Source organism: Cupressus sempervirens, chromosome 6 (assembly GCF_028749045.1).
Source record: "Cupressus sempervirens isolate cs-2001-9-10 chromosome 6, ASM2874904v1, whole genome shotgun sequence".
NCBI lineage: Eukaryota > Viridiplantae > Streptophyta > Pinopsida > Cupressales > Cupressaceae > Cupressus > Cupressus sempervirens.
In genome coordinates this window covers 623,662,696-623,690,274 of record NC_143123.1, presented here as the reverse complement: position 1 = coordinate 623,690,274, position 27,579 = coordinate 623,662,696, and the positions used below count along the sequence as shown (strand labels likewise).

At 37.0% G+C, this 27,579-nt stretch overlaps 1 protein-coding gene across 2 annotated transcripts in view; it reads right to left on the bottom strand.

Moving 5' to 3' along the window:
• LOC149553773 (uncharacterized) overlaps positions 1–27,579 on the bottom strand; it is a 163,174-nt gene that overhangs the window by 7,540 nt on the left and 128,055 nt on the right. For both annotated transcript variants that reach the window (XM_089789130.1, XM_089789129.1), the window contains exons 16-19: positions 16,470–16,679; positions 14,574–14,606; positions 14,299–14,418; positions 14,049–14,186 (exon numbers count right to left, since the gene is read on the bottom strand). In XM_089789130.1, coding sequence (XP_089645256.1) covers positions 14,049–14,186; positions 14,299–14,418; positions 14,574–14,606; positions 16,470–16,679 — 501 coding nt within the window. The remainder of the gene's footprint in view (positions 1–14,048; positions 14,187–14,298; positions 14,419–14,573; positions 14,607–16,469; positions 16,680–27,579) is intronic.

Here is a 27,579-nt window from a genome sequence, read left to right as displayed (position 1 = left end):
GCTATCAGTTAATGTTTTTTGGCTAACTTATCGAAGTTGTTTACTTATATCAAGCTTTCTACTAACTTGGCTCAAGATCTTTCAGATTAACTACTCATAAGTTCAAAGGCTTGATCCATATAACAGATTAACTGTTTACGAGATGTATTACACCCTCTAGCATATCTGTAAAAGTGTTTTTAATCAAAAGAAACTTAATATTTATCTTAACTGATTAGTGAATGTGATAAAATTCACATTCAACCATTTAATTCAAGTGGAATCATTTGAAAATTTTGTATGTCACCCCAAACTGTTGAATCAAATATATTCATTAGTTTATAGCACAAATATCTAAGAGATTTTATCCTAAAAAATGAATTTGACCTAAGATACTCATTCCAATAGAGAAAGTATGAAAAGCAGCAAAATTGATAAAACAAGTTTGGCTACAAGAAATTAAAAAAATATTATAGAACAATACTATGTCCAATTACTTAACCAATTAAATGATATTAGGTTGAATGAATTGGCCCCACATTGATAATAATTGTGAGACAAGCATGTCCCATAATACTCACTATTCCCCTGTACCTTAATACTACTAGGTGTATTTGTGTACTTAGTGGGTTCATTTACCTTACATCAATACTAATAGAAATGAGGAACATTAGTTAAAGCAATGATACTTGGGGAAATCGATCATCATAGCGATGACTTACATATACATGGTTCCAAATCCCACAAAGAAAAAATATAATCATAGAAGTACATTAATGCAAAACTTTCACTTCTCTAATGGGTTGAGCTTGATTTAAAGCTATTTATATTTTGTAGCTTATGTCGGATAAATCCTATGGGACTAAACTATTGAAGATGTATGCATATATTTTATTATGTGAGATATAATATATATAATACTATTAGGAGAAATTAATATAATAATGACTCAAAGATATTATATATATAGTTACCAAATCAATTGTCATTATATTAATCTCATAATACTGAATAGACATGTCTCATGAAGGGACATGTCTCTCATTGCCTCATTCTCAATAAAATTGCAAGAGAGATCGCTGCATTTGGAAAACATAGAAATTATAGACAGTGCTACTACATTTGCAATGATAACAATTTCAACATGGTATCGGAAAAGGTTCCTTACCAGCCTGTGAGGTTAATAATAGAAGCAAAGATTATACATATAGTTGGGAATAGAGTTCCACACTAGACAACAAGTATAAAATGTTGTGCAGAATCAATATAAGTCTAACATGTTGGGTGGATATTTTGCAACCGACAATTTTGTGAAAATCCAGTTGCAAAATAGAATGACCGGTCACAACGTATGAGACTGAGTCTCTCCTATCTTAAAGGGTAGGCTCCTCCTCATCTTTCCTTGGATCAACTCAAGGTAAGCAAGAAGTTAAGAGATTTTGAAAGGGTATTACCAATATTCTTTCCTCTTATTTTTCAGGAAAGAAACCACTTACCCACAAAGTGAGTAATGGGCAAGATGAAATCTCTAACTAGACTTCTATCTAAAGCTGGAAATAGTGATACCGATAAACCAACTGTAAGAATTTGGTATAGCTCTGATACTATGTAAGAATTTGCCTAAAGCAATAATTCAACACCAAGATCAAGAAGCTCAGAAGATAGCACAAGAGAGACAAATAGTGATCAAATAAGAATGGATATCAAATGATTGACTATGAGATGAATACACACTAGAAGTGCCTATATATAAAGGAGTCAGCAAAGAGATAAGGATTACAACTCTAACATGTCCACCAAGGGTGGATTATTCTCCATTGAGGACAGGAGTTTGTGCAGTGACAAGAGGATAAGTTTAGATAGGTTTATCTCATAAAGAGAAGTTGTAGACACCATGTGCTCAAATAAGTTGCTCACTTTTGTGTTGTCAATAAGACAACTCATATGACTATGCATATTCCTAAGTGTCTACACGACAACTAATATAAAAATGCATTATCCTAAGTAAACTTAAGTAAAGTGTAATAATAATTAATTATTTACATTTTATCAACACTTGGCAAGCAGCCCAATTACCATTGAATCTATGATGTCTTAAGTTTTCAAACACAATATCAGGATGTACAGCAAAGTGATCACAAATTTACTTAATTTTGGCCTTATAAGTTTTGCATAAATAAATACCAAATGCCAATAAACAATTCTGAAATAATTCACACTAGCCACTGAATTGATTCATCAGCAAACCATACAACAATATAATGAAAAGGGAATTTGATTATTGGCTGACTATAAATCAGAATTTGAAGCCAGTCAGTTTACTTTCAAACTGTGTAATATAAACTAAATTTTACAAATTAAGAACCTAGTCTTTGCTGTAGAATGTAATCGCAAAGTCAAACTGAAAACCACCTGGTCCAATTTCAATCTAGCATTCATAGTCTACCCTTACAAATGCTGCCCAAAACAAACTCCAGTCTGCGGACTAAACCCTCATCCAACAACAGAGAAATTATACTATTCAATTGTATAAATGCTCCTCAGCCACAGTTAATATAGGAAGAAGAGATTTTAATAAAACTCAAAAGTCCACAATACCTCAGCTATGGATTCTCAGAATTAAATCTACAATACTTCAGCTGTAGATCCCAAACCCTTATACTTCAACAAGGGCACAAACTTCAGACTCAGAAATGTCACAAAGACAACAAGAGAAAAATAAGATAATCAAATAATTGGATGCTTTACTCATCAAATAAGCTCATATTTATGATTTCCAAAAGGCACAAAGTTTCCCAAATGAACTTCACTTAGGAAGCTTCCCACATATAAAATTAAAATATAGTAAAGTGTCATTATAAACTAATTTATTAATTGCTTTTGGTCCGAAAATAACCTTTTTCACCATAACTTAAAATTTTGACATGTAAGGCCATTGTTTCTTGTTCCCATGATTTAAAACTTTTCATCTCAGTTCCAACGAGCTATGATATTGAGGGACCAACCAACAACACTATCAAAAATAGCAACCTTAGCGAATTTATATGAATAATAATAATTCACCCATCTTGCGAAAACAACTGAAGAGGCATCAGAATCAAAATTTGACAACATCAAAGTGATCCTAATGATAGAAAGACAATGAATGAACCTGACAGGGTGACTTACGATAAATAAACGCTCCCTCCAAGATTCTTGGAGCCCAAACTGGAAGCCCGAAATAAAAACCAAGAGCATCACCCAACTCCTCTAACTCAATTGAGCTCATCGGAACAAACACCTGTAGCACCAACACCCAAATAATGGGCATCAACATCACAATCATCTGAAAAACTGACCCTAGGCACTGATGAAGGCAACAACTCATTAGAACTCAACCCAACTAAAATACCAACTCTATCCACACCTGAGTTCCCATCAAACTAATACTCACACCTAACTATATTATGCAGATGGTAACAACCATAGGTACCTGAATCACTACCACCAACTCCAGCCTCTGCCAAAATGTCCTAGGTGTGTAGATATTGCAAGGGGTCTAACTTGCAGCTGTCAATCCCATCTGCAAAAGATGGTGCTAACAAATCCCATAATGGATGGTATGAAACTAGAGCCAACCCACACTGACGTGAAACCAAGTTCTCTACCTATGAATCAAAAGAAAAATGATGAGCACTCCTCCCAATGTAATGCCGATAAAAACTCTCAATCTCTGTCAAGGGCTCATCACCATCAAACTAGGAATCAAAAGATGGCTCCCATCTCTGACTCTGAACTATTGGTCAAGCAGGATCCTAGGCAACCCTCTCAACAAACCCAACCTCAAAATCCTTGTAGGGAAGCATAGTAGGCAGAGTCTCTACAATCTTTCCCACCAACCTCCGAATAGCATGAGAGCCTTGGATGAGAGTACCCTCAAACACTCTGTATGAATCCTCCCTCACATTCGAACTCTCCAACAGATACTCCATGATGGATTGTGCAATATAAATTATATGTGGAAGCATCCACCTGCTCCCCTACAACCCACAACTGATCCCTTTAAAAATGTGGCACTGCTAACAGTCCAATGCTATCAGCTGTATGAGATGAAGAAATAGATCCGCTTCCGATAGAAGGAAGCAAATCACCATGAGAGCTCGTCTCCCCTGATGCTCTCACCTCCTTTGTACCTACTACACCCATATGCTAGATGGATGTGTTGGCCACATCATCACATCCCTCATCCCCAACTGTGGAAGCAAACTCACCACCAACCACAATATGCAACTAAACAAGGTCTAGGGCTAATGTCCATTGTACCCGCTCTAACTCCACAGTAACCTCATCTAATTGTGACTGTGACTCTAGAAGAGCCAACTGAGTATGCTGAAGAGAGTCCACAGTCACCTCAAGCTCCTGGGTAAGCTCACCTACCTCCTATTTCCCTAACGTCGTCTCATAACAGGTGCTACCCCACTCTAAAAGGTAATTCTTGTCAGCAACTAACTGAGAGCAACTATGCTTCAAGATCATGATAGCCTCTTGAAGCATATGAACCTCTGCTAGGGAAAGACTACTATCACCGTGCTCATCTAACATAGGAGCACCCCAACCAAATGTAGCTAGCATCTGATGAATAGCATCGTAATGCTCAAGAGTAGAAGAAATGTCACTATCACTCATCTTCAGCTGACAAGTCACATGATGCCTCTGTAACCCCTGCCTCCTATGCAAGCTCTTTGTCTCACTAACTGCACTATGATAGGAAACCAAATCAGAATTGGCCACCACAAGATCACTCATTGCATGTGTGCTATCGACCTTGCACAACTCTGCATCTGAGATACAACTACTATGTGCCTCGGTCAACTCCTCATTTGAAGACATAGAAACCCTCACAATATCAATATCCCCACATGTCTCAGATTCCACTTCAAAGGATAGATCCTATAAACACTGATCTTGAGACCCATCCAAAACCTCCTCAAAGTCATCAGCCAATACCTAACAAGGGATATTGTACTCGATGCAACTCATAGCATCATCAAATATATCATCAGATGTGTTCATACTATCTGCATCCACATCTACTAACTCTATTGTAACATACAAACCACCAACATCACAGCTAGGTGACTCCATACATTGGTCCCACCTAAGGAAGCAGTTGCCTTCTGTACTGGAGCAACACTATGATAGCTCACATAGAAATCTCCAATAATAATCCCCTCCTTGAGAGAGCTAGAAGTGTCAGTAGTAAAAACTGCAGCAACTGTCTCTACACTAGCTGCAACAACTCTAGGAGCCTCAACCTTTTGAAGCTTAATGTCACTATCCACCAAGGGTACTGACACATCTACTGATCACCATGAAATGAGTCCATTAACAACACTGATGATGGGGCTAGCAAGTGTCGTATTAAATATAGGTACATTAGCATCATGGATAGCTATCGAGGAAAACTCAAGCTTCTTCCCTGCAACCTCGATGTCGGCCTTCTAAAGGTGGAAACCATATACCTCGCCGCCCTCTCAACTGTCACTGGATCCGACAAACTCCTTGCCAACCTCTATTGATGAAGCTTCTGTTTCTCCAAAGTCTCCTGCAAGGCATTCATTTTTACGTTAACTTCCTCATTACTCCTTTGACTTCTAGAACTATCAATCCTATGTCTGTCCATAGCTGGAGAAAATAAAGTGTTGGTCACTCTAGAAATCAAATCTGAAAATCTTCAAAGTCAGCACTGAACAAAATAAAAACTAAGCCCAATTCCTGTAGGCCGGCAGGAAACCACTCTGATACCGCTGTAATAACCCTATCTGGTTATAGCTAAATCAAGCATCAATTTCTTTCACATTTTGATCATTTGACATTTTATCAATCGCTTGGCAAGCAGCCCAATTACCACTGCATCTATGATGTCTTAAATTTTCAAACACAATATCAGGATGTACAGTAAAGTGATCACAAATTTACTTAATTTTGGCCTTATAAGTTTTGCATAAATAAATACCAAATGCCAATAAACAATTCTGAAATGATTCACACCAGCCTTTGAATTCATTCATCAACAAACCATACAGAAATATAATGAAAAAGGAATTTAATTATTGGCTGATTATAAATCAGAACTTGAAGCCAGCCTGTTTACTTTCAAACTGTGTAATATAAACTAATTTTTACAAATTAAGAACTTGGTCATTGCCATAGAGTGTAATTGCAAAGTCAAACTGAAAGCCACCTGGTCCAATTTCAATCTGGCATTCACAGTCTAACCTTACAAATGCTGCCCAAAACAAACTCCAATCTGCAGACTAAACCCTTATCCAGCAACAGAGAAATTATAATATTCAATTGTATAAATGCCCCTCAGCCACAGTTAATACAGAAAGAGAAGACGATAATAAAACTCAAAAGCTCACAATAGCTCAGCTATGGATTCCCAAAATTAAATCTACAATACTTCAGCTGTAGATCCCAAACCCTTATACTTCAGCAAAGGCACAAACTTCAAACTCAGAAATGTCACAAAGACAACAAGAGCAAAATAAGATAATCAAATAATTGGATGCTTTACTCATCAAATAAACTCATATTTATAATCTCCAAATGGCACAAAGTTTCCCAAATGAACTTCACTTAGGAAGCTTCCCACATAAAATTAAAATATAATAGTGTCATTATAAACTCATTTATTAATTGGTTTTGGCTCCGAAAATGACCTTTTCCACCATAACTTAAAATCCTGACACGTAAGGCCATTGTTTCTTGTTCCCATGATTTAAAACATTTTGTCCCGGTTCCAACAAGCTATGATACTGAGGTGACCAACCAACAACACTATCAAAAATAGCAACCTCACGTATTTATATGAATAATAATAATAATTCTCCCGTCTTGCAAAAACAACTAAAGAGGCATCAAAATCAAAATTTGACAACATCAAAGTGATCCTGATAATGAAAAATGATGAATGAACCTGACGAGGTGACTTACTATAAATAGACACTCCCTCCAAGATTCTTGGAGCCCAAACCGAAAGCTCGAAATAAAAACCAAGAGCATCACCCAGCTCCTCTAACTCAACTGAGCTTAGCAGAACAAACAGTTTGACTTACTATAAATAGTAAGTCCCTCAAATGGAGCCAAAACACACCATAGGCTACTAAAAAGCCTATAACCCCACAACTAAGATCCTCAAATCCCACTGTCAGCTCACGAGGGTTGCGATGATGAACTGACCAAGCCAACTGCAGGAACCTGCTAAAAATGGGGACATTACATGGTGAATATTGGTCTTTTGTAGTTGGCTCCTGATATGGATGTGATTTCCAAAGAAAGTGGATTTCTACGAAATGATTCTCAGTCTTTAATATGTGATTTCAAATGTGTGCTCGTGAGTACATGAACGTGAAACTCTCACTTTTCTTATAGGTTGAGCTTGACTGCTTAAAGCATTGAGTTTTCATGTTAAAGACCCAAGTTCAAAACCTTATAGGGACATCTAATGTGTTTTAAACGTGGTGACTATTGGCCTTCCATAGTTGGCTCATAATGCAGATGTGATTTCTAGATAAAGTGGACTTCATGCAACGACTCTAGCCCATTGATACATGACTTGTAATGTGCTCTCATGAGGAGATTGTGTAGCTAATCTACAATGCCTATTATTACATTTTCATAATATGGTTTATCTGATTATGTATTAATTATTGCTGCCTTCATGTGGTTCTTATAATAATTAGTCATTTGTGTTTATCTTGGCAACTCTCAAGTCCTTTAAATAGATTCGGAATCATCAAGAAAGGCAATATGATCTAGTTAGATTAACTTTAATCCTTGGTTGATCATCTCTAGCCTACTTCTATAAAAGCTTCAAGTACCAATAAAGATATACTTTTACTCCTCTTTTTGCTATGCACTATTAATTATGCTTACTATTTCAAGTATTCATTTTATCAAATAGGGAACTAATCATTGGCATCATTTCCTTAAAAGAGATTGGGTAAGATTTGAAAATTCATGCTGTTAGACCCCTAAAGGTGGCAATAGACCACAAGGTGGTCATGACCAATATATCAGTTGAACTATAAGGATTGTAAAGGGAGAACATGGAGAAGATTATGTGGACAATTCCCAATTGGGAGCAACAAGAGTCAAAATGTAAGCCCAAGTCGTAGCCTCTAGGAAAATAAAAAATGTTTCCACCAGAAGAATTTGTACAAGTGAGGAGTGGCAAGAGATAAGGCATTTACCCTTACCAAATAGACTGTGGAATGCTATTTCCAACCAAGTAGAAAAAATTGAAAATGAGAAATGGGAAATGGAGTCTAAAGACTTGAAGTTGATATCCAAAACCTATGAGAATAACATCTGGCACACTGAATAATTGCTAATCAAAAAAGAGTTGGTTGAAAATATAAGCCTAAAAATCCAAAGCCACTGGCATATAAGAAAGAAATTTAAGGCACCAATATATAGAACACTCAAAAAATAGGAGTTGAGGATTCCCAAGCGACCAAGAGTGTGAGTGAAGCATTAGCATGTTTGAGTCAAGACCACTTATAAATTGGTTCCACGTTGATGCTGCACCAAAATAGGATGGTGACTCCCACATCAGATCTTGGTATTGAAAAGTAAAAGTTTCCTAAATTCACGATGGATTGAGGACCTTGGACAACACTACAAGGCTTGTCAAAACAATCTCGATAGAGAATGGCCAAGAAGATATGATGCAGTACAAGGCAGGAAAATTCCCAAAGGAGATGTCCTAGCCCCCAACAAATAATCACACAGTGGAAACACAACACAAGATACATGATCTGATACCAAACACAACTCTTTATTCATAAAATAAATAATTACATGCAATGTGTCGGGCTGTAAGGCCTTTGCAGTTACAACCAAATACAAAGCAAGTAATAGTTCTGCAAGATCCAATCCAAACCCTAGCTACTCCAGATCCACACTCTTGTAGAAACCTCCAAGGAAAACCTAAACTTGTGCTTGCAAGCCACCAAGCAATCTCCTTGTTTCCCAAGCCGCAACTACTAACTCTTCTCAAACTTCACTCCTCTTTCACATCCTATTCTCCAAGTTGAATGATTATTTCTTTAAGACTCCACAAGACAAAGCAAGTAATAGTTTTGCAAGATCCCTCAAGATCCAATCCAAACCCTAGCTAGTCCAGATCCACACTCTAGTAGAAAACTCCAAGGAAAATCTAAACTTGTGCTCACAAGCCACCAAGAAATCTCCTTGTTTCCCAAGCTGCAACTGCTAGCTCTTTTCAAACTTCACTCTTCTTCCACATCCTATTCTCCAAGCTGGATGATTATTTCTTAAGACTCCACAAGACCTCTTACTTAAAACCAACTAAGCCACAAGTCGGCCCATCAAGTTACAAATTAAATAAACCTGTACATTAAATACATGTTGAGCCACATGTCGGCCTACAACAGATATTAAATCCCAAAGGCCTTAGAAGGCTTACAACACTGATTAAATACACCTAGAACAAAGAACCAAGACCTAAATAGGTCCACACAAACTCCCACGATTGATCCACATCACAATCTCAATCATCTTGCAATAAATGCACCAAGTCAACCAAGAAAATCCACAAAAAATTACTGATCGAAAGGAGAGAAGAGAGGATATAGGGCATGTAAGCGCCCACCTAGCTTGTAGTATTCTCCCAAAAGAGGACTGATTCCTCCATCCTACAAGCCACACTATCGAGCGTCACCAAAAACCACAAGCATTGTCGAGCTCCCACAAGCATTGTCGAGCAACATAGTACATGTCGAGCAACTGTATATGCTGAGCTCCTTCAACAATGGAGCCACTCCAGTGACTGAGCACCTTGGCCAATACTACACCTAATAACAACCGAGCACCACTCCTTTGGTCACCAAGTCCTCAACTCTAAGCCAATATATCTCCAACATGCAGGATTGCCAACTACCCTAGGATGCTCCTATATCAAACACCCCAGGTGCGAAAAGATGTTCTCAGTAGCTAAAAGAACATCTTTTGGGATTCAGCACATAAATCTCAAACTGGTTCTTCACATACATTTCCTCCGAGTCTTCAACTTGCACACTCTTTCCTTTGTTCCACTTTTGCTTCTTTACATCCATCCTCAGTGTGCCATAGGTTTGCTTTCCACACTGATCTCTAACCCTCTCAGAATCCTTCAACTCAACTCAGCTACCATTACTCAGGTTCCTTCTACCAAGTTCTTCATTCTCCAAAGGAATCAAGGAATGCTTCATACCACCTTACTCAATAGTAATCACATTCTTGACACAATCATGCATAGCCCTGCAATCATATTGGCAAGGTCTACCAAGCAATATGTGACAACTACTCATGTCCACAATATCACACAACACTTGATCCTTATATTGCCCAATTTGAAAATCAACAAGACATTGCTCCCTCACTTCTAAAGCATGTTCATCTTGCAACCAGTTAATCCAATAATGCCAAGGATGTTTCATTCTCCTCAAACCAAGTTTTTGCACCATCTCCTCAGCAACAAGGTTATCAATACTACCACCATCCACAATTACGTTGTAGATTTTTCCACCAAACTTGCAACGAGTCCTAGACAAATTATGCCTTTGACAAGTTTCCAGTGTTCTCTTACCAAATAATAATCGTCGAGCTAACAAACTCTCTCCCTGTTTAGGTTCACTTATATGATGTTCAGCTTCATTTACAACAGCAAATCTCCTATCACCAACCTTCTATGAACATTCATAAGCTCTATGTCATTCTTCACCACATTTGTAGCAAGTACCCTTAAATGCACCTTTGTTTGTCCTCTTTCTTTGTTCAATAGGTTTCAGTTCATCTTCAGCAATCTATTTGTTCTTCACCAAGTGATTCTACTTCTCCTTCCCTCGACGATTACCTTCATGCTTCCTCTTCAACTTCTCTTCTGCTCTCAAAGCATACTGATAAGCATCCTCAACCAAAGCAATATTCAGCATACCAACCTCATCCTGAATATTGAATCTCAAACCATTAATATATCTAGCCACCTTCTCCATAGACAATTCCCTATGCCCAAACTGAATAGTCAACTTGTAAGACTCCTTTGTAATATCTTTCACAATCATATCCTTCTGTTTTAGATTCTGCAACTTCTTAAACAACTCAAGTTCATAATCTGTAAGAATGAACGTAGCCTTCAGTTTAGTCACCATCAATCTCCATCTAATGATCTTCATTTCACTTTCCTCTTCTCTATCTCACTACAATTCCTTCCACCAAAGAGCAGCATGTCCCTTTAGCTTAGTCTGTGCCAACCTCACTCTGAGCAGATCTCCAATATCCTCTAGCTCAAAGTAGTTTTCCAATTTGCCAATCCAATCAATCAAGTCTTTAGGATTCAAAGTACCTGAAAAATTAGAAACATCTATCTTATGCTTCAACTGAGATCCAAATCTATCCACCTAACCAGCCCTATTTCGTAGAGGTCTCTCCACACGATCAATTATGTCCTCACCACTCAATCCAATAAACTCAAAGTCTTTAGCAGCTTCCTCATAACCATCTTTTGTACACCACCTATAGTTCTTATGATCTCAATGACCATATCGCTCTTCATCGACGCCATCTCAAATCTGAATTCTACTTTAATCTTCTCTAAGATTCTTGCTTCCACAACATCACAGAGATCTTTAATCACCCTAGGGTCCAATTGTCTTGGAGGCATCTTCCAAGATCTTCACGAACCCTCTGCAAAAAATCTCCAAGATCAACCAAATCCTTGCTCTAATGATCTTCATCCAGGTCCTAGGGAAAACTACCTCAACTTCGGCGATCTATCCACACGCTCAGGAATACCTTTGCTCTGATACCACTTGACACAATACAAGGTAGGAGAATCCCTAGAGGAGATGTCCTAGTCCCCAGCAAATAACCACACAGCGGAAACACAACACAAGATACAAGATCTGATACCAAACATAGCTCTTTATTCATAAAATAATTGACTACATGTAATGTGTCGAGCTGTAAGGCCTTCCCAGTTACGGCCAAATACAAAGCAAGTAATCATTCTGCAAGATCCCCCAAGATCCAATCCAAACCCTAGTTATTCCAAATCCACACTCTGGGAGAAACCTCCATCAAAAATCTAAACTCGTGCTCGCAAGCCACCAAGCAATCTCCTTGTTTCCCAAGCCGCAGCTACTAGCTCTTCTCAAACTTAACTCCTCTTCCACATCCTATTATCTAAGCTAGATGATTATTTCTTAAGATTCCACAAGACCCTTTACTTATACCCAACTATACCACAAGTCATCCTAGCAAGTTACAAATTAAATAAACTCTTACATTAAATTCATGTTGAGCCACAAATCGGCCTACAACAGATATTAAATACCAAATGCCTTAGAAGGCTTACAACACTCATTAAATACACCTAGAACAAATAACCAAGACCCAAACATGCCCACACAAACTCCCACGATCAATCCACGTCACTATCTCAATCCTCACGCAATAAATGCACCAAGCCAAGAAAATCCATGAGAAATCCATCCCGCAAGCCACATTGTCGAGCGTCACCAAAAACCACAAGCATCGCCGAGCTCCCACAAGCATTGTCGAGCAACATAGTACATGTTGTGCAACTACATATGCCGAGCTCCTTCAGCGACCGAGCCCCTCCAATGACCAAGCACCTTGGCCAACACTACACCCAGTAATGACCAAGCACCACTCCTTTGGTGACTGAGTCCTCAACTCCAAGCCAAAATACCTCCAACATCCAAGATTGCTAACTACCCTAGGATGCTTCTACATCAAGTTATTTGTAGAGTGATTATCGTTAATCTCTCTCCAATATTTGTAGAGTGATTATCATTAATCTCTCTCGCATTGGAGAGATGTGTGTATTACTCAGCTGAACAGTGTTTCTAAGTGGTCCCACATAACCTTGAATATTTGGAGTACATAGTGGCAAATATCAATGGCAAGTTGTCAATTATGTTAAATGCTTTGATAAATTATATCCAAGCTTATCCTCACAAGAAAGTCAATAGAATCAGCATACCTAGAAGGCATTAACTTGCCCACGTAGGAGGAGAAAAGGGAACCATTGCAAGCAGTTGAGCCTGGCAGCACTGAAATCTCTACACATCATTGGGAGCGATGTTTCCTCAATTGATTAGAAGACTAAAGTGGGATCATCAAATTACTTGGATCCAAATCAAGATAAGTTCTATCTACCGAATTATTTGGATATTATGATGAAATGTCTTCAGATCTGATTGAATTATATTTATAAATATATTGCTGTCCTCATCTCAAGTTCAGAATTGTTGTTTCAAGAATAAATAAAGAAGCAACCCGAAAGGAAACATTACAAATTAAAATCGATTTCCCCTCATCATCCAAAGTGGTAAATCAGGTTCAGGAACAATTTTCTGTCCAAGAAGGTTTTTCAAACAAAAACATGAAATACATTACAAATCCTCCTATTTGGAGGAAGCTCCAACTCACATGCTACCTCGCCAATCATTTTGATGGCCCTGCATAGTCAAAAGAACTTAGGATAAAAAAATTTAGGCCCACTCTTCGTCAAGCTCCAAAACAATACTTCAGATATAATGTAATTGCAATATATTGTAGCCCAGCAGTGGGAAAGAAAGAAAAAGATTGCAAACAGTATAGTGTGCATCTATTAGCAACAATCATTTCAACACGCAACAAATTTATTAGATATATAATGATTCAGACTATGGTGTTATGTTGCAATTAAGATCCAGAAGAGGTGGTTGACATGGACCCAAACATTGAAATGTCAAGCAGCTTTTCATATATGATATAAACTTCAGCCATCTAATTTATCCCAATGAAAAAGCAGTTATTTTTGTTAAGATTCCCTCTCCTTTTCCTACTACCTTTACTGTTTTTTTAACAAAAGAAAAATAGCAACAGAGACAAAATAATTCAAGGATTGTCAAATTGCCTACAAATGTTCAAGTCCTATATTTATAAACAGGTTGTCGAATTATACATCAAACATATTGCTGACATATAAGATCAAACTTGTCCATCTATCACACCTGTATAAAATTTGCAACCAGGATGCAAATGCCTGGAAAGCGCTCCAGCTCATGTAAAAGAAGGCCTATAGCAACATCTGACCAGGGTGAAACACTGGTTATTCCATCCCTAGAGGATGCATTTTCTGAACCAAATATCTGCATCAAGTAATCATGGTCAAATAAAAAACAAAATTCAAACCACAAGTCAAACAAGGGAAATCCGAAATAGAGAACTCCCTAGTTAACATGGACAAAAAGAGTGTCAAACCTGAAAGTCCTCCAGCACGAGAACAGCATCCAGAAGACGTGCATCTTTAAATGATGTGCAAATATTTGAGCTAGTCTTAGAGCTTTGTTCATTTGATACTAATTGAGCACAATTAATTACCTGCGATTTCAGAACATGTAACGTGCTAAGTCAACTGATATGTATTGGACCAAAACTAGATCTCAATAACAATTGATATGTATTTGACCAAAGCTAGATCTCAATAATTTTGTTATTATATTTTCTGTCTCCCAAATACCTAACAAATGACCTACCTTCAGTGGGCGACCCAATTCGAATCCAATTGCCTGAATGGAAACACACAAGAAAATATCAAGATTGGTTCATACAAATAATATTTGATCATTTGAACTTAAAACTTTCAGTGATACATTATACCACATAATATAAACATGAGACACCAAAAATGTCCTTTAGGATGCACCTATATTATTACTCTATTTTCAAGCATTTTAGAGCATGACTCCATTCTTTGATTCATATGCAAAACACAAAGATCCATGCTGACAGGAGAAATTGTTTATAGAACTTTGTAGCTAACAGAAGATAAACTAATTCGTTCAATTAAAATGGGGTTTTGAAAGAAATAGGAAGGTATAGTGGCCACTGCACTCACCAGATGCCTATGTTATGGACAAATACCTACGTTACCAAGTTTGGACCCTGGAGCTCGGGTCCGGATCCGAATTCATCCAGGTCCGGATTTGAGCCCGGGTCTGCTGCAGGTCCAGGTAGGGTCCCTGTTTGGGACTGTGGGTCCGCACGGGTCCGCTTGTGGGGCCATAAAGTGGTCCAAAAAAAAAATTTAGTTTTTTTTTTTTTTTTTAATTTCTTCTAACCCTAAAGGAAGGCAAATTAGATGCTTTTCATTCATCTAATCTCCCATTTGACCCTTGAAGGGCATTTGCATTTTTGATACACTGAGTCTATGATCATCAATAAACTATTAAACATTTGTCATTGACTCATTTATCACCATGTTTAAAACTTTATTAAATTAAATTATTTTGTATCAATCTGATGATGTAGTCTATGTTTTGAAATTCCATTTTGCATTTTAGTAATTCAATATATGATTTTATTTACAACATTAACATAGATTAATGAGTGAGTATTTAATGTTTATCTTTGACATTTGGCATTGATCAATAATCAAGTAAAATTGATATATTCATACTATGAAATGACTTACTTAATTTTACAACTATGCAAGTTTCTTTTCTTTTTTTTTCACACACACACACACATATATATATACATTCGCAATCCCACCCACAAACCCAAATGGGAAAACAAAAATTTTCCCGAACCCACAAACCCAAACCCCAAACCCGAATCCGTCCCTAAACCCAAATCGGTAACTTAAACAAATACTAACAAATTGAAGGGGTTTCTGACTGTTTAATGTAAATGACAATTGTTAGACTTTAAATGTAGATTGTGGAGCTTGTCACTCTTTGTTTGTTAGGAAAATACTGACATGCCATGACTTTAACTATATGTAGAGCATGTGCATCTAAATAGAAAGATCAGCTCCTTATCACCATTCTACTGCATATGTTTCTTATCATTAATTACGTGTAGGATGCTTCTTGTTATGCTTCTAACTCCTGATCTGTGGAAAAATAATTCTGCACCACAAGGCTAAAAGGAGGTCGATCTATTCAATTTCACATTTTCCGTTTTTATCTGAGACTAAAAGGTTTCTATTTATTTGCATGATATAATTTTAAGATGTAAAATGTAGGATGCCTATTGTTATTTTTCTTGGTCCTAATCTGCAAGGAAGCAATTCTGTATGGGACCTCAAGGAATTGGGAAGGTTCCATTGTAGATTTGGATGTCTTTCGGACACTTAAACTGTTCCTCTGTATTTCCATGGTATAATTCTAAGATATCAAACTCATCCATCTGGATCCAAAACATCACAAAGGCCAAACTAGATGAGAAGCTTAATGCAGAATTAAACCTTAATAAAAAGGCAAAAATGGCTCTACTATGCACAAGAAAACTATTATAACAGATTCAATCACATAAATTTCTTCCACCCAATGCAAATAATGAAAAAAACTTAAAAGTGTTCCTAATAAATGGGCATAGCTATAACTGCATAGATTAATGAGAAAATTAGTAGGAAATTACTCATTTACCTCTGCGGCAGCTGACTTTCCAGTTCCATGAGCGCCCCAAAAAAAGCATGCAGTTCCAAGTTGTTCTTGCTGGAAACCCCATTGACCAAGAAGTACTGCCCTAGCCTTTTCAAAGCTGATAATACATTCTAAATGCTTACGCATAGAAGTACTGAGTATAAGTTCATCCATTGATGTCTTTGGAACAACCCTATGTGTGAATGACTTCATCTGTGCATTGAAGCAAAGATCTACATAATGTTACTCAAAAATATGAAAAGGAGTAAGAAAAAGATGCAAATACAATAAAGAAATATTCTTAAGAAATATGAAGAAACAGGAAGTGGATATTAACAATCTTTGATGCTTATACATGATTCAACATGCAGTTAGTTGACAAGTGTAACTATTTAACACAAGTAAAAACAAAATGCAACAGGAGTATTTACAGAATCACAACATATGTCATTTTAAAATCTCAATTGATGTTTTTAATTATGATGTGTTTGATCTTCATAATGTTAAATTTGAGAGTTCAGACCATGGTTAACAAATTCTGTACTCAGAAAATTTTGTCCTAAAACAAGGTAGCTTAAAACATGAAAACTTCAATCAATAAACTAATCTCTGACTATGCTAATCTACTAAAACATACTGCAAGAAATGTGCAAAGCCAATCCACACTATTGAACTCCCAAACCTGCATATGTATTCTAATTACATCTGAAAAAAAAAAACCGTACTAGAATGAACTTTTATAGAAGAGACTCAAATGTATCATGATTACAATTGGTGTATGTGTCCTCTAAATGGACAAGAACACTATGAATATAAGTAAGAGAAACTAAATTAAGTGATGAGTGAAACACACTTAAGTTACACTCAGTTTGACCGATCAATCAACTACTCTGATTAATCAACTGAGTCTAACAACTAGGAGCTCCTAATAAAAGTAGTTAATCTAGTTACCGCCACAAATCACTCAAATCTCATGTAGTTGACCAGGCACTTATCCCAAGGTATATTCCTTACATGGTTAGGCCTTATTTTCACATATAACTATGCCCTCTCTTGCTGATTTCTCAACTGCACCAAAATCAAGGTGAACTCTCACATCACTGTTGTGCCAGGGTAATTATCATCTTTCAATTGACTGCACCTTCGACACAGATTAAGCTAGCTGCTGGGTATACTTCTATGCTGGGAGCAAAATGCAGTGTAATTCTGCAATGCTGAACGAATAACACCTTCAGAGCAACATGGTAAAACACTAACACATAAACAGGCTTTTCTAAGACAGGATAGAAATCAATTCCTAGAAGACTCTAATCATGGTAATCAAGTCTGCACTGGTGAAAAAGATAAGACTTAGTTTAGACGATCCCACAATAGGGCATGTGGTAACGAGAATCACAGTGATTCATGTGATTCATGCAATTTGGTGATTCGATACAAGCCAAACGATTTTTGTGAATTGGTGAATCGAATCAGCAATAAAGGGTTTATGAAATAAGTTACTAAATTTTAAGGTTTTGTTTAATTTGCCAATTCGTGGCCAATTCGATTCCGATTCATGGCTGATTCGCGATTCGATTCGACCTTGCCAATGCACAATTCGATTTGGCCTTGCTGATTCTGATTCTCGTTACTTTGGCACATACCAATTAATAATTACCATAACTAAATTAAGCTAATCACACTAGGAACATTCTTCAACATTCCTCTTTTGAAATTTTCATGGTCATGACTCGTGGTTATTTTAAATTTACAAGGATAATGACTCAAAACTTGGATTACATCTATCCTCCCTTATACTTTTTCTATGTAGTGTCTAACACTAGGCAATAGAGACATTGATATAAGTCTTAAGATGATAAATTGAATCTTGTGCTAACATGGAAACAGAAGTTACAAGAACTTGAATAGGCTAGATGGATGCTTACAAGAAAGAGATGTTGATATGAGAGACAAAAGAATGATACAAAGATTCTGCTTATACATTTTAATATGCTATCCTAAGATACTAGCATTATATGCTTGCAACTTTTCACAAACCATCCTCAGTTACCACATGCTTTGCAACTTACTCTGAAACGTCTTTGGCTTCAACCTCAACCTTCAACAACATATGCTCCATGCCAAGTATTCTATTGTTTAAACAAACCTCCTTGAACTAAATAAAGGAATGAGTACAACATTACACTACCTAATCAATTAGTTGACTATATTTTTAGTAGCCCAACAAACAAGGACATGTTAAATACTCAATTAATTGGCCAATAAAATAAGAGTTGATTGGACTTGGGGTTTGATTCTCCTATTCAGAATTAAAGATATAATTCTTGTCTAAATCACCAAGACATGGAAAGTTCCAAGGAGGAAAATGCAAAGTGGGTCCAAAACAACTAGGACTTTGGTACTCAACAAAGTTGGATGGACTCACCAAACCCAATGAGTGTTGTTGTCCTGCATTTTGTCACCACAAAATGTTGGTAACAGTATGAAACTTTTTCAAACTAGTTTTGCATCTGTCTAAGTTGATTTTGTGATTCAATTGCTTAATGTTGATCGATTAATCAACTCCAATTCGCATATCAAATTCTTTTATTGAAGGCTTTTGTCAAGTCTTTTTTGTTTTTCTATCTGTAGAGCCTATGCTTGATTTTTTAGGCCTTCATCGTCATTTTCTTTGCTTTTGAACTGGCATTTGTTAGTTTTTAGTTCTTTGGTCTTGCTCAAGTCATGACTTTCAATTTCCCCTTCAATTTGATCTAACCTAGAGCTTAAACGGAGTTATCAGTCAAAAGATATGGCCATTTTAGTGCCCAAAAAGTGGACCTTTTTTATGCAACAACACGAAAATTTTTAATTTGACATTCACTTTTTGAAAAATATGACTTAAATTCACTTTATGTTATGTTTTTAAGTTACTTTATCATTTAAATTTTCACTTAAAGTAACTATACTGCACTTTATGTTATAATTTTAAGTTGAGTTACTTCTTGAATTTTCACTTAAGTGACTATATTAACTATATAGTTCAATTTAATTTTTAACATTTAAATCAAATGCTCTAGTAAATATTATTTTTAAATGGTATTTAAATGTTATATTATTAATATGATATGTAAATATAATTTATGTCCCACTTAAGTAATATTTTAATGAATTTAAATTGACATGTGCTTATTAAATCACTTAAAAGTTATCAAAAGTGGACATTTTATATGTCATTACATGTTAAATCCATCAAAAGTGGACCTTTTACATGTCATTGCATATAATTTTCAACTTAGAAGTATAAATTTGTCAAAAGTGGACCTTTTCCATGTCTTTGCATTTTTAAGTTATCAAAAGTGGACCTTTTTGATGCTATTACACTAAGTCACAAGGTTCGAGTTTAACAACTATGAAGTTCGAAAAAATTTCAACAAGGCAAAAAAATTGAAAAAAAATCGACAATAAATTCACCTTATATAATCTTTAAAAATATAAATATATGACCTTGATTCCTCACTATGGGAGGGTGCACAACTCTGTAGAGACAATTATTGAGTATAATATTTTTTTTACTTTTCGTTGCCAATAAAGAAAATTAAAATAAAAGAATAGCAATCTTTCCGTTTCACCTTTTCTAATAAAATAAAACTTTAAATATTACAGAATTAAAAATAATAAAAAGGTATTATAATAATAAATAAATAATAATCATAAAAAGCATACAAAATATTATTATTTTACTGATACTAAATATAAAATATTATTATTTTACTAATGGTGAATAAATAAATATACACACATTATAAATGTACATACAGATATTGATAAAGAAATATTAAACATAATAATAAAAATAATATTTTATCTTATTATCTTTTTAAACATTAAAATCTCAATAAAAATATAAAAATGTTAGCGCATAATAATAATAATACAGTTTAACATTATTATCTTATTAAACTTTAAAACCTCTACAAATAAAAAAATTAAAATGTTATCGAACCATCGGCTGGAATTAGCGAAGTGAATGTAGGACACAAACAAATCAAGCAAACGACAGGAGGATGGAGTCAACAAGCGGCTAAGGCGGACTAAGGCGATATGACACGAGCTTCAAACATGACCCTCCAATGGCACTGTGACATTCGGACGCAATCTTTTTGCCAATGATTTTTTTTTGCCCAAACGGAGCTTCAAATATGTAGACAAAGAGCATTGTTTTAGAATCTTGTTTTTCCTTAAAATCCAAAAATGGCTTTCTACGAATTTTATAACGACATTGGCGATTTTTTTCCATTTTTTATAAGTTCGCCGAATTTCGAATCTGAAGCCGAAAATTTGGCGAACCTTGTGACTAAGCTATTACATATAACTCACTCAAAATGTGCAATGACATCAAAAAAGTGAGTTTTGTAACTTAAATATGCTATTGCATCTAAAACATGAGCTTTCACTTAAAATATGCAATCAACCCAAAAAGGTGAGTTTTTAAACCAAATGCATATTTTAAAACATGCCATGCCTCCCAAAAGGTTTGTTTTGCACTATGGAGAGATTTTTAAACATGCAATGGACACCAAAATGCGCGATTTTCACCTTATGCATATTTTAAAACATGCCATGTCTCCCAAAAGGTGCGTTTTGCACTAAAAGTTCATGTTCTTGCCCTCAAGAAACCCATTTTTGTAAGAACACATGCAAAGAGCCTTCAAGAACTCAATTTTGAAGATTGTGGGAGATTTACTTCATGGTTTTTCACGAAATCTTCTCTACTAGGGTCGTTTTTGCTTAGCCATGGGATTTCAAGCAATGAAAATGGATTTATCTTGCTAAAAAACATTTTTTCAAACTCATCCAAGTGCACATTTTTGAGAAAATCTTCAAAAATCATCATTTTTGGCTGCCTAAAGAAGAATCGACTTGGCATTTTTTGTGGTTTGCATTGCATCTTGGCTCACGTTTTGGTGTTTGGAAGCCAAAACGTTTTTGTTTCATGCCTTTTATGAACCACATTTTTGCTAAAAACGCCCAGAAAATTGGGGTTTTTATCCACTTTTATGCATTTTGAATTCACTTTTTTGCATTTGGATCCATGTATTAGCATTTGGGGAAGTTGTTTTTGCATTCACAAATCAAAAATGACTCAAAAACATGCATTTGCAAAAACGGCCCAGATTTTTACATAAAAAAGTCACGTTTTTGTTCAAAAAACTCAAAAAATTGCATTTCCAGCCCATGCCTTTGATCAAGAGGGGTCGTTTTTTGAGTTTAAATGCATACTATTGTCTTTGGAGACCATGTATTTGGCATTTTCATGTCAAATTCGACCCTTCATTGCTCATTTATATTTGTTAAATGCAAGTATGGAAAAAGTCAAATTATTGTTTGAGAATCTAGATTTTGAGGAGAATTGGTCTTCAAAGTCTATGATTCTTGCTATTCTGGCTCTTTGATCTTCAAGTGTACTTTTTCAAACTTGCTCATTAATTCATGCTTATCTTGCTATTTCAATGCATATTATGGCTTGTTATTGCACACTTGTCCATATGTATGCCATGAAAAGTGCATTTTGCCTTTAAAAATGATAAAACTCTCATTTTCACACTTTTGGAATTTTTCCAAATTCCAAATTCGAATTTGCACTTAAAAGCAACTTGTTTGTTGACATGTTTGAGTTTAAGAACAAAGGCATGTGTTTGTTTTGTGCTTGTTTTTATGTTTTGTTTGTTTGCATTTCAGTTTTTTCTCTATTTTGGAAGAAATTGCAAGTTCTTGACCACATTTTCACTTCACTCCACTTTCCATTTCCATCTTTCCATGTCACAACACTGTTGTCGGTAATTGTTATGTAGCCAACAGGTCCCTTCGGGAAGGTTCTTCAAGATGGTATATGTACAACTTTGGATCATGGTTGTAATTATCATTGTAAGCACTATGTAATCTCTTCAGCATTTATGCGAATAATAAAAGGAGTACTGTTGTTACATGTTCTTGTTTATTGTCTGTATGCATTAATAAACCATTTAACCCATATGGTAAACATTTGGCGTTGTTGCCCAATGGACTTGGAACGAAGGCAGAGGAATGAAGACTAATGTTATCAACTTAACAAGGATAGAAATGAGAAAAAGGGAAAAGATGGAATATGTACCACGCAAGAAATTTTAATTTTGGCACAACAAGACAAATGCAAATGGAGGTTTCAGCAAATTGCCAACGGACACCAAAGCACTGAGGAATTGTTGGAAAAAACTCGATAGCAGTTGAATTTGGTGGAAGAAACAAGGGAGGAATTTCTTAACCTGTATACACCGAGGGAAGAGAATCCAGATGGAAGGGAATTAACTCGCACGGCTTGGAGTGCAGAGGGAGCATGAGCGTAGAGTGAACTCTTCGTCCGCGATACACTTCCGGAAGGAACAACTTAGCTTGAGGAAAACCCTTTTTCATCAAGTAACGCGACTGTTGGAAATAAGACGGCTGTCTGAAATAGCACAAGTGTTTAGAACAACGCGGGTGTGCAAAATAGCATGCATACACAACAAGTACCTCCAACTCGAATAGTAATAGCTGGACCAAAGGAAAAGTTGTCAAAATTTGATGGTGATAGAATGGCCGATCCAATCAGACACTATAAGACATGCGAAACAATTTGGATGGCGAATGGCATAACCGACACAAATGAATGGGTCCGACAATTTCGAGCAACCCTAAGGGTGTAGAAGTTGATTGGTTTGCCGACGTCGATCCCAAAAAATTAACTATATGGGTGGGAGTTAAAAAGGAATTTATCACCGAATTTCAATTACTGCGAGATGACAATGAGATCGTACCAGAAATATACACCACAAAGCGAGGGAAAAATGAAACAACCATGTATATGCCAAAAAACTAAAAGAATTAATAAATAAAATTGAAAGTAAGCCGGTAGATGGGCTGAAAAAGCGATGGTTCATTGAAGGACTACACTCGGAGTTAAGGAAGAAAATGAAAATTGTGCCGCCATCCTCATACACCGAAGCATACAATTAGGCGATGGACTTAGAAAGTGAACAGAAAACGAAAAAAAAGAAAAGTAGCTCATCTGACTTAGATGACGCATCTTCGGAAGAAGATAGCAGTGGTGACGAAAAGGGCAGCAAGAAGGTTCAAGCTCTCCGAAAGGATATGATCAAAATGATGAAGGAATTTAAAAATATGCAAAAAGAGACAAAGGGAAACGAGCGATGGTGCACAGAATGCAAGACAGAAGGTCACACGAAGGGATCCTGTCTAAAGAACCAGTTCTGTGAGATCTGTCAAATTATGAGACATTCCACAAAAGAATGCCCCTTCAATATGAAAACAAGAGGGCATCAACAAGTACTCCTGACACAAGAGGCTTCCGCGTCAGGAGGGAACGGAAACACCAGCAATGATGGTGCCACTTCGGGTGGGTATAGAAATAATAGAAGAGGGCAAAACAACAATACCAATAACAATACTAACAATAATAATGGGGGTCGCAACCGAATTCAATACGATGCGAATGGTTTGCCCAATGGTTCAATGCCGAGAATGCAATTTGTGGGGCCACTATGCACGGAACTGTACATCAACAAACACACCAAAGTTGTTATGCAGATGGTGCGGTCCTAGAGATCATGAAGATGCTAAGTGCCCGAAATCAAGAGTGAATTTGATCAGCATCGGCACGGACGAAGAAGTCTTGGCAATCACCCATAAACAAGCAAAACTATACCAAGACTCAAAGGAAGAAAAGAATAGATTGGAAGTAGCGCGGGCGGAAATTGAGAAAGCAACACAAGCAGAGAAATCACAACTGAAAGACACTATCGGTATCTCAACGAGGAACTACGTAGAACAAAACATCATACGACAGATATTACAAACTGAAATACTAGTCAAGTTAAATGATTTGATCCTCACAATGCCTCAACTATGGAAAGCACTCACGAACATAGCCCCGACTGCTAAATTACCAAGAGAACATGGAAGGGAGAAGGAAAGTGGAGCAAGTACAACAAACGGAAGGGAGAAGGAAAGCGAAGCAAGTGCAACGGACCCAATGCTATTAGCCCTCACATCCAGATGGCATCTGGCTGTTGTCAAGATGGGTATATTAGGAACGGTCCTTCCAGACACAATTGTGGACAGAGGTTCAAGAGTAAACGTCCTACCAGAAGATACCTGGAAGAAGTTGGGACAGCCGACGTTGTAACCACTTACATTCCAATTGCTCATGGCAGACCAGCACGGGATCAAACCGTTGGGAATCCTGATGGCACAACTAGTAACTATTGGAACACAGTTGCTCCTACTCGATTTCGTCGTCATCCCGCTGAAGAGGAGAGCATATGACGCCATTTGGGCTAGGGATGGCTTGTACAAGCAAAGGTTAAGCATGATTGGAAGAAGAATATACTATCAATGAAGAGCAAAGGACAAAAATTCATTATTGATTTACACACAAATGGTGGGCGAAGAAGCCGTATCATTTGATTCCGAAGAAGAGGATGAAGGAAAGCAACGATTGGAATCCCATAAGGAAGGAGTCCTACATTTGGAAGGTGGATCGACAGACGATGATTTGGATTCAGTGAATGGCCTTTTCCACTGGCAGATGGAGGATTACGAGCTCTTTCTGAACTGTAATATGTTAAGGGTCGATGAAGGTGAGAAAGAAGAGGGAAATGAATGTCCGAAGGAATATAGAGAAGTCGAAGAAGTAAAGGCAGTTAGGACTAAAGCTGAAGGGAAGAACATACAGTACAAACCCAGAAAAAGGAAAGATTTCAGCGTACGATATACAATAAACAGACAGCGCAGAAAGAAAATTTTACGTCGAACCACGGATATAGTAGAAAGGTGTTGGCAGCAATGAAAAAACATCATACGGTTTGCATAGGAAACAAAGAGGAAGGGTTTAATAAACGCTTCAGCAGTACGAAGTGAAGGTTCTAAAATCAAGAATATAGTTATTGACGGCAAGGAGTGGCAGCCGACGGAATTCATGATACCGAGTGTCGAGAACAAACTAGGCGATGTGGAAAACCTGAGGGAGAGATCATGTAACTTAAATAAACTTGATGAGTGACGATTGCAGGCACAATGGGCCACGGAGGTGACACAGAATAAGTGCAAAACATGGCATGATAAACACTTAAAATTAAGTAAGTTTCAACCGAGCCAATTAGTGTTGAAGTATAACTGACGGAATGAAATCAAACCTAGAAAGTTCAAAGTCAAATCGGTAGGACCATACAAGATCCGGGAGTAGGTGACAACAGAGCAATAAAGTTATGTACGCTAGATGGGCAGGAAATTCCGGAAACGGTGAACGGTTTGAAGTTGAAAATGTATCATGTGCGACCTATTCCGTTGTCAGCGAATAGCGAGGAGTAGTAAAATTTTAACCAAAAAAAAAATTGAAAAAATAACGTGGAAAAAAATCAAGAAAAAAAAACAAAAAAAACCAGTAGAGTTTTAAGATCCCCGTACGGTGTCTACTAGGTGATCTTTCACTATCGTACAGTGGAAGCACTATGAAGACCGTACAGTGAAATTAAAAGTTCGTATGGCAATTTTATTTTATATGTTGGTTGTCGTACAGTAATTGGAAGTAGAGAAACCACCATACAACGTTTTAAGTGTTTTGGGTTGAGCTGTGTTGTGCCCGTACGGTGTTTTCCGTACGGCTCCTCCTCTGGCCACCGTGTACGCAAAACTCTGCTCTGGGTTTAACATTTCGTACAACAATTCCTTGCAACAAAACCATACGCCATTCCTGGCTCGTATATGCTCCGTACGGTTTTCTAAATGTCTTCACATTGTTTGTACGTCATGCTTCCAGTACGGTGATTGCACTTCTATTCTTTCCGTACGGCCAATGAGAAATACTTTGGCAGGCAACTAATCCAGTGGAGCAAATAAGGCCGTACGTTTCACTATTGGGCAATTACAAGAAGAATCGATAAGTACAACAGAAGCCAAAGGCCGTTTATAAAGCTTGTAGGAGGGTCGTACGGAGTTGTATGGACGCCAGGGAAGGAGGAAAAAAAATTTGTGTACAAAGAAATAACTAACCTGACCCAATAGAAAGAAAGAGGTAGGAGCATTAAAAAAAAAATGATGACAAATCAAAAATGCTCAAAATGAATAATGTATGATGCTGAAAGGAAGGGAATGACATAAACAGGTAGAAAACGCAAGTGGTTTGCAGAAAGAATGTGGGATCAAAGGAAAATCACAAAAATGGTGTGTTCCATGGACTTTTGTGTGGCTTTGAGAGTGCTAATTTGGTCTTGACAGCAGGGGCGCTGCCCCTCAATGCCTGGGGCTCTGCCCCAGAACCCCGCGAGGGCTCTATCCCCTAGACCCCCAGTCAGTGCAATTATCAGTCGTGGGAAGTGTGACCAGTTGATGAGACCTAGAGCTACTGCAGGCATAGTGTCTGTGTACCAGAGGTGGAAAGACCAATGGAGCAGGCCTTTCGAGAGGGGTGATACATTTTGAGGCACTCGAAGTAGGTGTTGGGCATGAGTCTGTCTTGGTGGATGCATAGAGAGCTCGAGAGGAGCTGATCATCCAGTTGAAGGCAGTACAGCGACACTTGGCTCAGGGTACCCAAGAGTTGGAAGCAGAGAAAGCAACATGGGTGGCTATCAAGGTCAGGAGACAGTATTGTGTTAGCAGAGGCTACAGATGCAACGTGGTTTGTAGACCTATTTGGTGCAGGCTCGGGACGAATGTGAAAGTGGTGTGACAGAAACAGATCTATCTTGTTGCAGTTAGCCAGTTAATGTATTTCGTTTTGTTAATTTGTCTTAGATATTTTGTAATTGTTGTCCGAAGACAACTTTTTCTTTTGGGAGGGATGATGTCGTTAGTAAATATTGAGTAGCCGACGGGTTGATGTCATCGGTAATTGTTATGTAGCCGACAGGCCCCTTCGGGAAGGTTCTTCGGGATGGTATATGTACAACTTTGGATCATGGTTGTAATCATCATTGTGAGAACTATAATCTCTTTGGCATTTATGCAAATAATAAAAGGAGTACTGTTGTTACATGTTCTTGTTTACTGTTTGTATGCATTAATAAACCGTTTACCCCATACGGTAAACAAACAC